The 15650-nt window shown below is 46.1% G+C and overlaps 1 protein-coding gene across 2 annotated transcripts in view; it reads right to left on the bottom strand.

Moving 5' to 3' along the window:
- Positions 1-15650, bottom strand: part of AMZ2 (archaelysin family metallopeptidase 2) — a 574400-nt gene that overhangs the window by 321484 nt on the left and 237266 nt on the right. For both annotated transcript variants that reach the window (XM_086930947.1, XM_086930948.1), the window contains one exon: positions 3809-3937. In XM_086930947.1, coding sequence (XP_086787073.1) covers positions 3809-3937 — 129 coding nt within the window. The remainder of the gene's footprint in view (positions 1-3808; positions 3938-15650) is intronic.

The raw sequence follows: 15650 nt of genomic DNA, 5'->3' as shown, positions 1-15650 counted from the left end.
TACCGCTGTTGTAAACATGTTTCGACCGGCTTACTGCGTCAAGAAGGTCACCTCGGTCTTCTTCAGGACGTGTGTTGCTACCAGTCCTGCTATTGGTCAAGCCGTAGTTCGGTCAGAGTACCAATAAACTGATCACACGGGATTCCAGTTGAATCGACATGCGTAGAGGGGATCTCAACAACACGGGAAACATAAACTGGAATTATAATAATCCCATGTAAATATGTTGTAAAAGGGGGATGTACACAATCTAATTACAACACCCCATGAATTGCGATCTGAAGAAATTCAAAGATTGGTCCGTTAATCTGGCCTAAGGGGATATTGTATTCATCACCCATCAATATCAATCTAAAACTATTATTATATACAATGCTATGATCAAATAGAAATCTGCACCTCTTCATAGGTCCGGAGTAACTGTCCGTCAGTAGTGTTATCTTGATTTACACAATATATGCCCCACATGGGAAGTCTGTAAGAATAGTATAGTATCAATTCCATTCAAAAACTCACCGAGTTTATTCAAGAAGTAAACTCGACATGGCGTCCTGCAGGTAGGTGTCCCAAGAACACAACCTGTATGTACAAGGACAAAATGAGAGAAACACATGGCGCCAAATCGGACTCTGTCATATCACACTCAATCATAAAATGAACTGGACCCCTGTCATAGGCATCAATGACAAAGTATAAGTCACCCCAAATCAATAGAGAGCGCTCGTGATAGCCCATTATGGCGAACCTGCATCAGAAACTAGAATAATTGTAGCCCCCCCGTAGGCTCCTTACTGTTCCGAGGGAGAAACCTTGTATGTCTGCCTGCTCTCGGACCCCGCGTAGATGATAGCGGTCACCGGGAGTCCATTAAAGTACCCTCTGTGTTCCGCCAGCCGTTCGCGCACAACACGCATCACATGACATGTCGTCCAATGTGATAGCGTCCGATGCGTGAAACACGCTGTTTAAGGGAAATGTAGTTCCCAGTCGCGGGTGCCGGTTGAATTATCAGACAAGCCGCTCAATCTGCCTCCGTTTAGTTATTTAGGTTATGGGGAGAAGAGGCATAAATAAATATAAAAATACAAACTCAAAACCCCCCAACTGCCTTAAGACGTGGATTAAATCATCTCACAATAGATCAAGAAAGAATATGTATATATGTATAAATATATGTAGACTCACAGTCCCCTAAAGCTGCCTAAGGCGGTAGTAAGTGCAGCGTTGTTTCTTGTGTCACTATACCAGTCAAGTATGTCGCCAGGCGGAGAAGTCAAGAAAAACCCCTGTGCGAGTATACAGTAACATCCTTGGCAACTATCATAGTGAAAGATGATGTATCTAGCTAGTCCCGGTTGCAATGGCGGGGTAATAAGGCACCATGTCATGTAGCCGTCGCTACCATAAACCCCAACCGTCAGATCCCATGTGGGAGCAACACATCTTTCAAGTTCATTAAGTGTTGCTATATCAGACCATTCATAATGAATGAACTAGTGTCTGCCCAGTGATTGCCAAGGTATTTCGTCATTAAGCCCTGAAATGTGACTTCTCAGGCGGTAAACCCACTTCTGTTCACGATGAAGTAAAATGCGTTGTTCATCCGCCGTACGTCTGCCTAAATTCAATTTCTCAATGACAGTCCATCTTAATTCATCCGCATAGTGTCCCATTTCTACAAAATGTGCTGTCAGCTTGGTGTTTGATCTGCAACATCGTATTGTACTGCGGTGTTCAGTAATCCTTGTGCGCACCCTTCTACTTGTCATCCCCACATACAATTTGTTACAGGGGAATGTAATTAGATAGATCACCCCCTGGGAATTACAGTTGGTGTGGGATCTCTGTTCCCAGGGAGTGTGGAGACCAAGTCAATTTGTTTGGTATTGGACGTCAGGGTGCATACGCTACAGGAACCACACCTGGTGTGGCCCATCAATCTGGGAAGACCAGTCACTGACACGATATCCGTAGTCACGTTAGTAACTCTGGGTCTCGTGTGGACTAGCACGTCCTTCAGGTTCTGGCTCCGTCTAAACGAAAAAAGAGGCTTCTCTATGTACAGCACCCCTGTGTTTAGAATTTCCCAATTACGCAGCACCAGTCGTCTGATCTGCTGGGATGCTGTATTGAAGGTTGAGACAAAGACAGTTTTATTTGTCTTAGGCCTGGTGGTTATGGCAAGAAGGGAATCACGATTAGCGTTTAGTGCCCGTTTGTTAGCTCTCTTGATGGTGTTCGATGGATAACTCCTATGTTGTAATTTCAGTGTTAGAGCATTGGCTTCTGTGGCAAAGTCTGCCCGATCTGAACAGTTGCTGCGAATCCAGAAGAATTGGCCCACCGGTAAATTCTCCCGTAATGACGTAGGGTGAAAGCTTTCGTATGCCAACTGTGCGTTCTTGTCTGTGGGTTTGTGAAAAACCCTGGTTTTTAAAAAGCCCTCACCTTACATTTTGATAACATACCTTAAAGAAAAAACTATTATCTAATAGAGAAGACAACAGTAATGTCTGCATAAAGTGTATTTGATAACCTTCTACAATCACAAAATTAGTAAATGAACCAGTCCATACTTATTTTTCGTTCCCAACCCTCCCACAACGAAGGTTAATGGTGAGACTTGCCAAATACAAAAAAGCCCTAGTTTTCACAGCAGTATATTACTTAGAAATCTGTAGACATCATTGGTTGTATAACAATTACAACACGCCTCTCCTTTTGCAGAACATGAAAGTAGGGGATATCTCAGTCTACTGCCTTTGTTAAAATAGCCCACCTCTGATTAAACAGAGGTGGTGCGTCCGTGAGGTGCCATCCTGCCCTTCTCACTCTTTTTCTGTTGATCAGTCTGAGTGAGTGTGGGTTGTTTTTGTTACTGTTTAATCAGAGGTGGGCTATTTTAACAAAGGCAGTAGACTGAGATATCCCCTACTTTCATGTTCTGCAAAAGGAGAGGCGTGTTGTAATTGTTATACAACCAATGATGTCTACAGATTTCTAAGTAATATACTATAGTGAAAACTGGGGCTTTTTTGTATTTGGCTATTATAAGAGTGGAGGGCGCCCAGTTTTCTTTTTATCCCTCTAGACTCCTTGTTATTTGCACGTTAATGGTGAGACTTGACAATAGCAGATATTGTCTCATCCCGCTGAGTAGTATTGTTTTCAAAGTAACATGCAATTGCTCGTTTTCGACTCGGAGTGCTCGTTTTCATATGCTTTTTAGTTTTTACTAACCACTTGCGGCTTAAGATATACATTATGTGACCCCTCTTCAGAAGAAATTGAATTAGATCAGCCAGACAGGCTGCTACGATAGGCGTTTGCTATGATGTATATTAAGACACAGCTTGGATCACTACTTAAAAGGCATTTCCCCTTTTTAGCTATTTTAAAATAATTATTCGAAGCTGTTTTTATATCCCTTAGATTTTATAATTCGAATACTTATGTTTAAATGAGCATGTTTTATCTAATGAAAAGAATTTTGAATTGAACTGTACGGATGGAGAATATTAAAAGACGTATGTCTGATCAAAAAGGGCCAACAAAATCAGTTATGTTGCATACACTTATCAGAAATTAAGCAATTGGAAAATGCTACAATAACTCTAGATGACATCTTGCTGCATCTGAATATACATTTTTGACCAAGTTAGCCAACTCTTTGTTTAACAGTATACTGCTAAATCACCAACGAATTACCTAACTTTATGTGATGCCTTTAATAAAAAACAAAATAGGAGAAGCAGAAATGGATTGTTTCAGAGAAGACCCCCTTATACTTACGTTAACTATGAATTACCTTCAGTCAATGAAGCCAGTCCAAACACAAAGTTCCACGACTCTCTTGGATACAGATCTATCATTGTGATCCCCACAATACAAAATGCATCACTCGGTTTCTTTTTCTTTAGGTAACTTAGGAGGCGCGCTGCAACAAATGTAAAGCATTAAAAAGTAAAATGAAATAGATGTCTTCATTTCTTGCATAAGCAGCAACCACGCAAAAATTTCAAGAGCTAGAATAACTAAACATACAAGCTCGCTTCACATTGGAAAATGAAGTACCTTCTCTGTGCTGGCTATTTTGCACAGACAATGTTAGCTACTATCAGGGACATTATGATTATGGCATAGCAATCAAGTGGAAGCAACAGGGTGTAATCAGATTTCATTTCTCTCAATGTCTTGCAGTATTCTCGTCAGAAGAGGACTTAAGAATTATATTGGCATGCAAAAGCAGTCGAGTAGGAACAGGGGTGTGGTGGTTGCGGGCCACCCCGGGTGTCATCACTGAGGGGGGTGACAAAATGGCAAAAATATGTGTTTTGCCATTTGGTCAAGCCGGGGGTGACAAGAAATGTTCCCCACCGGGTACCACCTGACCTTGCTACGCCACTGTGCAAAAGAAAAACAAGGCGTGTGAAGACAAGATAAGCAAGAGTACAAAATACATTAATGAGCGTAAAAAAATAGGCAACCTCATGTATACAAAGTACAGACAAAATGAAAGATGATGCATGTACATAAAGAGATGAGATAGACATGTATAGAGAACATGCGTTGACGACATAGGCATGAGTACAGAAGAGGCTAGCATGAGAAAGACGAGTTAACACTAGATATGTATAAAGAACATGTGTTGACGACATAGGCAGGAGTACAGAAGAGGCTAGCATGAGAAAGACAAGGTAACACTAGACATGTATAGAGAACATGCGTTGACGACATAGGCAGGAGTGCAGAAGAGGCTAGCATGAGAAAGACAAGGTAACACTAGACATGTATAGAGAACATGCGTTGACGACATAGGCAGGAGTGCAGAAGAGGCCAGCATGAGAAAGACGAGGTAACACTAGACATGTATAGAGAACATGCGTTGACGACATAGGCAGGAGTACAGAAGAGGCTAGCATGAGAAAGACGAGGTAACACTAGACATGTATAGAGAACATGCGTTGACGACATAGGCAGGAGTACAGAAGAGGCTAGCATGAGAAAGACAAGGTAACACTAGACATGTATAGAGAACATGCGTTGACGACATAGGCAGGAGTGCAGAAGAGGCTAGCATGAGAAAGACGAGGTAACACTAGACATGTCTAGAGAACATGCGTTGACGACATAGGCAGGAGTACAGAAGAGGCTAGCATGAGAAAGACGAGGTAACACTAGACATGTATAGAGAACATGCGTTGACGACATAGGCAGGAGTACAGAAGAGGCTAGCATGAGAAAGACGAGGTAACACTAGACATGTATAGAGAACATGCGTTGACGACATAGGCAGAGTACAGAAGAGGCTAGCATGAGAAAGACAAGGTAACACTAGACATGTATAGAGAACATGCGTTGACGACATAGGCAGGAGTGCAGAAGAGGCTAGCATGAGAAAGACGAGGTAACACTAGACATGTATAGAGAACATGCGTTGACGACATAGGCAGGAGTACAATAGAGGCTAGCATGAGAAAGACGAGGTAACACTAGGTTGGAGGAGGCAATGGGCATGTTCATTTACTGTAGGATAACAAGTCAATAAGAAACACGGTTATTGGAAATCGATACCCACACTGAGAATCAAATTATATCTGAGCAACTTCGGTGATTCGCAATCACAGTAAAATCTCAGTAGAAACATTAATAGTAATTACGGCTCCCGGTGTTATGGTATTTATATTGTCTTTTCCATCTGTATTTATCCATTTTTCTTTTTTGCTAATTTTACCTGTATTTACCCATATTTATTTTACGTTTTGTGAAAAAATGTAGCCGAAATGTGTATATTTCTGCATTTATTTAACCACTAATGTACACTTGTGCCTGAACGCCTGACAGATCTTAATGATATACACGCACACTCAGATTATAAATTACTCACTTATAAGAAAACTTGCACATTTTGGTATCAAGGTTGTGCAAATCTACTGCTGTTTAAGGCTCTATACTAAAGTGCCATTATTTGTTTAATCCCTTGTCGGTAAATCCGCACAGCTTTTGGCCTGACTGGCATGATTTACAACATTCAGAATCATTAAAAAACAACCCAATTTCCATGGGAAGATAAATGGTTTTCTGTCTGTTTTTATCTGTAAAAACGGAAAGCAGGGAGCCTCAATAGTAATACAGAAAAATAAAAAAACATTTAAATACATTTTCAAGACAAGAATGTGGCAATAAAAGAAGAAAATGAGCATATTTAAGATACGTAAAGAATTATTTATGCATTTGCAGATGTGCCCAAATTGACCTGGCTAAGGGAACATTACAAGGAGTAGTGTAACGATCATGTACTGTGCCCCAGACGCTTGTTCAAAATGTAATAGTGCGCCCCCCTCTTCTAACTAATCCTTTCTTTCTCGTTTCCTATCTCTCGCTCTTCTTCATCTATACTATTCTCTTCCTACTCATCTTTCTCAATTTACTTTCTCCCCATCTGCCTTAACCCCCTCCCCTGCAGACATGCCGTATCCTAACACAGACCCACACAGTTTTCTGCTTGTTGACAGGAGCGTCACCTCCTCCTGCCCCATTGAACATTACAGGTTACTAACATGTGACACCTCTAGTCTATTATTCCCTCGTTCCTCCACTCACCCTACCGCCCCCGACCGGGTCTCCTCGTCCTTCATTGTTGAATGTTTACACACCTTAGTTCTCCCTAAGGGGAACAGGGCCAGCTGCTCCTCGATGTGAGAAGCTGGCCTGGTATATGATGTCCACTAATTAAATTGGGCACCTTGCACCTGTCCAGACAACTCTTATGGTGATTTAAAAGGTCTCAAGCAACCTTAGAAAGCTATCCAGGTGGAAGCTGTGGAGAGATGCCTTTGGGCTTAGTCTTGGAGTGTAAAGCAGCTTGTATTACCAGAATGCAATCTTATAGTATATAATAAATGAAAAGACAAGCACACAGCAGTTATAAAAAAGATGTATTTATTATATAACACTATCTAGTATGTTACAGTATCTCCTACACGGAGATAGACACAAAGCACACAATACTTCAGCAAAGAAATAACAGTAAATAGCACTAATACACAGTGTGCCCCAGGGGGGGAACCAAACCATATACTAAGAAAGTGGTATGAGAACCACGACTCGAGTCAAGACAGTGGCGAGAGATCGTTGAATTGCTGGGACCCCAAGGAACCACCCAAGGTGAGTAGATGGGGACCCCACGGACTGTGTGTGCAGTGTGAGAACACGACTGCATGCTCCGTACAAGTCTATGCGTAAGTCACGGTTGGAATTTTAAGGATTAAGGACCCTTCCCATTGGACTTCGAATAAACCCTGTGGAAGACAGAAGGTTAGAGAGCCACCCCTCTGGTAAATACCGAAATACCCAAGTTACCGATCCCAGGGGAGCCGGGTGCATAGGTGTGAAGTGGCGTCGGAAACAGCTGTCAAACTCAATGGAGGACTTCAAGAAAGCGCTGCTCCTGGAAGAGGAGAAAGTGTCTGTTGGAATCCAAATGTGGATTCTTTTCGAAGAGTACCTGAAAGCAGAGGGCACAGAGTCTGGGTCACTTAAGAGTGACCTTGACTCTGCAGCTACGGGGACCAGGCGACGCCTGGCACCATAATCACCCCTGCAGGCGCAAGGCTCACACCACGAGAAACTCCCCGGTGATCACCGCCGAGGGCCCGGGAACTCTGTCCCTGCACCGCTGACGTCACCCCCGGGGCCGCGCTGTGATTGGCCCTAAGCTGCAGGAATTCCCTCCTCGTCATCGGAGGGCCGCGCCGGGATTGGCTCCAGCCCTCCAGGAGTTCAGCAGTGTCACGGGTGTGCAGCGCTCCTATTGGCTCTATCCTGAGGGCTTCCCAACGTCCTGCAGGGGTGAGAATAGCAGAGCCTGTGAGCGTAAGGACGAAGAAGCCCGTCGCCAGTGCCTGCTCTCCCCAACCCCAGGTAAGAGCTTAGCATGTGCGCTAAGCTGCTGGTTGCAGAGGATCCTGGGGTAGGGTGAGGCAGGAGACCATGTGGGTGGTAGCGTGAGGATTGCCGCATTTGAATCGGAGCCCTGGAAGTAGCAGGTCTACTGGGACTCCTTCGTTAATTACGGACCGGCTCCCGGGACCTGCTTTTGTTTGGGTGCATTGCTGACCCCGGGACATTGTTAAAAGCAGGACTTCTATCATTTACTAACGGGCCGCCGGGGACAGTAACCCATAACATGGTTCTGTGATCACGCATTGGGGGCATGGTTTGATCATCACAGACTGCAAAGTCAGCATTAGGGATTCTGCCATTTCCTGAAGAGTTCCTCGTACAGTAGAGCGTGGAGGGTGTTATTAATTCACACCATTTCTGATAAAAGGGAGACCCGGTTCCTACCAGTGACTTGCTCTAGCCCTGGGACCAATGACTGCATCACGTGTCCTGTTAATTGCTCAACCTCTGCCAATAGAGGACCTATCTATTGAGAACCTCTGCGTACGTAATTGACTCCTGTTAAGTTTTAACTTTTCCAAGTTACCTTTGCAACAGTCTCCCCACGGACCTTAATTCTGAAAACCCTTGATTGGCTATATGTGGAGTCTACTATTTTTGGTATCTGGCAAAATTTTGAGATAAAAGTACTTTTTTTTTTACATAAAACCGGTGTGGTGTCCCTTTTGGGCGTGTTTTACTGTGTTACTAATGGTATGTGTTGCATAAATTCTTTACACATTGCCTCTGAAGTTACTCCTGCTCTGCGCCAAGCTACCCTGTTGGAAGCGGTGGTCCCTAATTGGACTAGGGTGCGTACCCCGGCCAACTAGAGACCCCGGTTCTAACAGGAGCCCAATGAAAACAAGATTGACCCTCAATTGGACCCCAGGCGGAAGGAACAGGAGTCGCGAGAGGACCTTGAGCAGCTTCACAAAACAACAGGCCACGGAGCACTCGGTGCAAGGTGGTTGAAGATCTTTGTAGGAGAAGTTGCCAGATGTTGGGGACACTCAGAGCTCAATGCACTTGTTGCAGAATTGCCAGTAAGCACTTGCAAAAGTATGCAGTGCACAGTGGTTTGGGTATTGCATCCCACATGTGGGATTCTGGCCTCAAACTGACTAAGAAGACAGCTCAGGCCTCGAGGGACTTAGGAGCCCACCTCCTGCGTTGCTGTACCCTTCAGAGTCCGTAGGAGCTCGCGATCAGCAGAACGGTCAGAAGTGCTGCGGTGCCTGCAAATGCAGGGGAGTGACTCCTTCACTCCAAGTGGGATTATCTTCAGGTGTCTTGGCTGCTCCACAGGTTCTACACGGATCCTGGATGGTGCACAGGCACGGACGATGCAGCAGACTGAGGGGGAGACGAAGTCGGGCCCAAATGAAGTCCAGCGAAGTCCAGAGTGCCCAGATGGTCGAAGTGCAGTGGTTTCAGTTCTGAATCTTGTCCACGACGAATCCAAGGTCCTACAACCAGGTAACCCCTTAAGTACCCACGGGAGAGGGTTCGAAAGATTCATGGGACGCTCCCAGGGGAGGGTCTGGACAGGGGGGGGCGGTTACTCCCATGTCCTTTGCCCAGTTTTGCGCAAGAGTGGGAGCCAAATGCTCCCAGGACTGGTTTGAACTGGACTATGCACAAGGACACCAAATGTGCCCATCATGCAGACTTTCAGTCGCTGGCAAGTGCACCCACCCAGACCTAATACACTAAATCCTGTCTGGGAGGTGGTCACACCTCCCAGTGCCAGGATGCCTATTGTTCAGCCTTCCCCTGCTCGAGCTTGGCTCAGCAGCGGAAGGGCAGAAGTGTGTCTCTGGTCGGCAGCAACCATTTTGTGCTGACCAGGGCTAGAAGGCTGGTACCAGGAACACCAGGAGCCCCACAAAGGATGCTTCTAAGAATGGAATCGTATGATTCCAACATGTTTGACTCCAAACACAATAGGGTTTGTTTCAGCCGTTTTTGAGTTGGTCCTCTCGCGGTTGCATAATGCCCCCTACAGTAGTATATGGCAGCTTCACTGACAACCCGGAAGAATGGACTCCGTAGGCTGCAGGGGTGTACTGCTCATGCAGGGGTACCCTCTCACTTAGAACCAAGCACCCTGCCCTCAGGATTGTAAAGACCTGCTATAGGGGTGACTTATAGGTTTTAAGTGCAGTGACCGTTAGATATAGTAAACCTATATCTTAAGTATGTGGTGCATGCACCAACTTACATAGGCTGCAATGGCAGGGCTCTAGTTCCATTTTGTATGGCCTCTCATGGGTGGCATAATACATGCTTCAGCCAATGGGAGGCCTCTGGGGTACCTATGTCCTGGGTACCATATACTGGGGACTGACAAGGGTACCCCAGTATCCAATCTGGAGTGTACATAAGATAACAGTTTTAGGGAGAAAGCAGATAGACTGAAGTCCTGATTAGCTGGATCCCAGTCAGACTAGTCAAAAACCAGCTTAGCACCAGGCAAAAAGTCGGGGTACATAGGCAGAAGGATCCTACCTTCCTACACTCGACGTCAAGGATCTACTATTTATTGATATTATTAGCATTGTATGCACTGTGACACCTTTCCACTCTCCCTCAATCTCCCGCGTCCTTTCTTTCTGCCACACTATGTACATTGTACTGTCCTCTACACCTGAGCCATAGATCTTTTTCTATAAAGAGTTACAAAACAAACAAATGTAATAGTGACCCGAAGCAAAGGCTTCGAGATCCTCAGTATAAAGTACATTTATCACATCTGTCACATACTGGCAGTTTGGGCTGGGCTGTTTCCCATGAGGAGCAGGGTCAAGACTGATTTGCATATGGCTGGGTCCAAACTGAGGTGGCAGGGTGGGTGAAAACATAGGATTGGAATGCGACCCCAAGCAATTGCAAGTGGCTAAGATTAATTTAACCATTCCATCCATCACCTCATTGTTTTTACAGAAACAAACAGACGGCCTAATGGCAGAGTTTATGTTCTAGATCCTTACAAACATTTTACAGGGGGTGGAAACGTCCCTCTACACTCACTGACTGAGCCAGATTCCCTATCCATTCTCTCAAGACTGGGGCCACATCACATATGATTCCTCTTCACTTCAATGAACAGGACTTACCTTCTGTTGCTGTAACCTAAGGGCCCGTTATGAAATAAAGAACTTATCTCCTACCTTATTGGCTCCATGCTCTTGTAGGTAGATCCTGCACTGTGACAACATTTTGATGAAAAGTTTAGAGCTTGCATGAAAATGCTGCAAGATTCTGGTGGCAGTTGGGAGCCATTAATGACAGACAAAGAGGTCTGTCCTGAGAAGAATGATGAACCTGGAGTTATGTGTGTTGGTATTAGGTTACTAGATGAGTATACAGGCTGCATAGTCAGGGTTGTTCTATGCCATGTATTACTATGTCAACATAGAATTCGTGCATGGGGATATTCCTGTGTGACAGTGGAAAGGAGCATTGGTTGGGTGTGGAGCCTTCCCTGTACAGTTGCACCAGTATTCCTCAATAAAGCTAGTTCTACTTCTTTGGGTCTTGGAGATTATTCTCCAAAGAACTAGTGATAAGCTGAACTGACAAGAGAATGCATCAAGTTCTGTAAACAAGTTTTTGAAGCCTGTTCCTGTTTCCCACTGTTCTGTGTCATCGACTACCTTCAAAGTTGGGGAGATGCCTTTGAACTAAATAATAATGAACTTACGGTGAGTGAATTTACTCTAAGGCGACCTGTAAGTTATTGGCGAGGCATAATGAATGCTGTCGCACAACCCCAGTGCTGCACGTGAACACATAGTGTGACCCTAATATTGTGCGCACAGGTGTCACGTTTTGACGTCATCTCAGACACAAATGGTCGCCATTTTGAATCAGGCTCTGTTATTGCCCGCACTGTCAAGTAGATACGAAAAGTACCGCCAGTTTACACAGTTGTTGTGGATGCTCCAATTGGCACTTCAGCTATTCTGTTCCTCATGGTGTAAATGTAAATTGATACTTGTATACCGCACTACTCACCCGCAAGGGTCTCAAGGCGCTTGTACGAATACCGCTGTGGAACCCATCCTGGCTTTCCCTGTGAGGCGTCCACTCCTGGGCACCCCCAAGGTGGAGTCTAGGCATCCTTTTTTTTTTTTTTTTTTGGTGTTCAAAACTGCTTTATTGCATAGTTAGGAAATTACACTGCTGTGTATGCTCACAACCCGGAGGCTGGCAGCAAGAGAACAATGGTGACACAGGTTAAGCTTCGACATTGAGATACACAGCCTGGGTACCGGCATCCCGGAGGCCCGGTGGCGATAAACCGAGTTGGGATGTGATGGGGGAAGTGCGGTTGGCGGGAGAGGAGAAGGAAAAAGGGTGGGTAGGATAGGAGGGAGAGTGAGGGAAGAAGAGGAAGGAGGATGGGTAAAAGGAAGGGGAGGGGAGGGCGGAGAGGCATGTACACTTCAGGATTCACAGCAGTAGAACAGTTTTATCAATGTTTTCTCCCAACTCTTATCAACCCAGAACAAGTAAACAGAGAAAAAAAAAAGGAAAAGGCAAAGAAAAAGGGAACATTGAGAGGCCTTACACATTCGAGTTGAAAGAAAAAGAAAAAAGAACGAGTCCATATAAGTACTCATAGAATATCAAGCACAGAGCACAGTACGGATCAGTGGTGGCAATCATGGCAACCGCTGAGCATAGTCAGCACCAAGTTCAGGGCTATGTATCATGTCCTAATGTAGTAGTGGGCGTGTGGAAAGGGCGGGAATGTGATGCATATTGGGGCATGGAAAGGAACAGCCTTTTACACTAGGTGTCGCATCAGCACACGCCATGCGTCAGGAGGGAGATACCCTATTGGCCGGAGAGGCAGGACAGAAAAAAAACAGTGGGGGCGCATGTCTCTGAGCACCCGGGTGTCTAGGTCAACCAGGCACCCCCCCAGTCGACAAGGCGAAGACGTATCATCGTCTTCCAGATGCAGCAAGTAGGAGACCAGAGGCTCCCAAATGTCTTTGGGCCTAGTCGGGAGCGGTAGAAGTTTGGAATAAGTGACGTGTTGAACTTGGCAATAGGTCATATCCGAAATCCAGTCCTTGAACTTTGGTGCCCTGCCACGGCCCCAGCGACATGTCACACTTCGTTTAGCTAAGAGCAAAGCGGTGTCGATGAATTTCCTACTGGAGGTCGGAAAGTGCGACGTATGCCCCAGCAGAGCGATAAGCAGGTCTGCTCCCACGGTAATCATGGTCATCTCGGTGAGAGCCTCCACCACTTGCTGCCAGTATGCCCGCACGGCCGGGCACTCCCAAGCGAGGTGCAGGAAGCCAGCATGAGCAGCATGACAACGCTCGCATTCGTCGGTATCAGCAAGGTGGAACCTGAATTTTTTGACCGGGGTATAATATAGCCGTTGCAGGAACCTGTAGTGGATCATCTTGAGCCTGCTGCTAGCCGATATCCTAGCAGTGAGTGAGCAGCAGTACCGCCACTGCTCATCGGTGAGTGCGGCCGGTAAGTCTGCATTCCAGGCCGCTCGAGCACCTGCCTCAAGAGGGTCAGTCTAGGCATCCTTAGCGTTGTGGGGGCCGTTGTGGAGATTAAGCAAGCTATTGCCCAGAGTTGCAGTGAGGGACTCCATGATTGGAATAGGCACCGAGGCGAGAATTATCAGGTCCGTGGAATTTTTGAGCCCAAGACCCGCCGAGGCGGGGAATTGAACTCTGGTCCCGGGCCAGACCTCTGCATCAGGGTCTGCCACTCTAATCATTGAGCCACACTTCTGGTGCATACGTTGTATTTGCGACAAACTACACGAAAGCATTCATGAACTAAAAGAGTGGCACCTCATGCTGAACTATGGTAAGTGCACTTTACATTTTAAGCTATTCTGACTGATTATTACCTGCAATTTTCTTGTCCAAGATTATTGGATTCACATAGTTATAATGCCTACTTTAAAATCATGGAATTTCACAACACCACAGCCTTTAATTCCACCTTCTGGGGACTTCTCTATTAAGTGGGAAGATGGAGTGAATATTTTTTAATTTCATATCCACATTTGAGGAGGACGAAACGTTTACCCCTGGAAAGAGGAACAAAGTACTATTACATTGTCTTGGGCCAGATGGTTTAAAAATCTTCAGTCTATTGAGAAAAAAACGAGATTTCAAGGGCAAGGACATTTTTTTACTAAAGCCTTTTTAGGATTTAGATACATATTTCAAGCCTAGCGTGTGTTTAGGAATAGACAGGTACACATATTTTCACAGGAAACAAGTCAAAGAAGAGACAATTGAAGATTTTATTTCCGCTCTGAAAAACCTAGCGTCAACTTGGCGGCTTGGGATTCTGCATGATGAACTTATTATTTTTTTTTTGATCAAATATATTTTTATTGAGTTCCACTAAGCAAAACACTTATACAATGATCAGAACAGACAGGGGGCACAGTCGCTGCAACCGTCCCCTACGTTGCATGGTACCCAACTGTGCATCCAGTAAGTGAGGCAGGGCCATGTGTTCATATATGCTTGCACAGTGGGAGGCCTGCCCCCCGATGTCCGCCAGAACTCTTTTCCACCAACCACCCCACAGACCCGCCCCCCCAACTTTCCCCAACTGTGCCCTACCCCTCCCCTCTAACAAACCCCTCCCCTCCCTGCCCCGCCCCCCCCCACCCGGTGTGTTCCTTGTAGCGCTTAGTGGTGACTATTCGGTGTCAGGCTAGACCTTATGTTCCACTCTGGCTCTCTCGTCTCGAAACCCTTCCGCCAGTTTCAGGACCCTGAGATACTTCGGACATGTAAGCTCCGTAAATTCTTGGGAAAGCAATGAGATGAGTGGCTGCCATGTTTCTCTGAAGGTCTCGGAGGACTGCGTGAGCGCGGCCTGCATCCTCTCCATCCCCATAATATACCATAACCTGTGTAACCACCCCGTGTGTGTGGGCTTTCTCGTGGTCCCCCATAGTGACAAGATATGTTGGGAGGCCGCCCCCATCGCCAATCCCATCTGTTTTCCCTGCATGGACTTGAGTGGGAACGTGAGGCTGTTTGGGAGTCCAAGGATAGCGTAAGCTGGGAAACGTGGAATGTCGGTGTCAAAGTGGGTGTCTATGTCCTTAAGTACTGCCTCCCAGTATTCCCGTACCTCGGCGCATTCCCATAGAATGTGCAGCATGGTCCCTGTTTGCCCGCACCCCCTCCAGCATTTGGGGTTCCTGCCCGGGTTTCCCTGGTGTAGGCGTTCCGGAGTCAGGTGCCAGTAACAGGCGATCTTTACTGCCGCCTCCTTGCTAGCCGTGTTTCTGGCCGTGTGGTGAGCTCGGTAGTATATGTCTTTCCATTCTTTAGCAGAAAGGGTCCGCCCCAGGTCCCTCTCCCAGCGCCTCTGCCCGGCTGACTTCTCTGTAGGAGGAGGGGGAGAGAGCATCAAATACAAGTCAGTGATGGACCCTGTGTCTGAGGTTTTGGTCATGATCCATCGCTCGTAGGGGGTAAGAGGGCGGCTAGCCAGAGGCGCCACATCGGCGTGCATCAGCCAGTGCCTAAGCTGGAAGTACTGGTAGCGAAGCGGCTTATCCAGTGAATAGTCTGCTGTCACTGTGTCCCAGGTCAAAAAGCCCTCTGTGTCAAACAAGTAGCCTGCGGAGCGGCATTCGGACTGTCGCCACTGAGGGAACGAGCCCGGAGACTGGCCTGGTGGGAACG

Source organism: Lissotriton vulgaris, chromosome 7 (assembly GCF_964263255.1).
Source record: "Lissotriton vulgaris chromosome 7, aLisVul1.2, whole genome shotgun sequence".
NCBI classification, from domain to species: domain Eukaryota; kingdom Metazoa; phylum Chordata; class Amphibia; order Caudata; family Salamandridae; genus Lissotriton; species Lissotriton vulgaris.
This window is presented reverse-complemented; position numbering and strand designations above follow the sequence as displayed.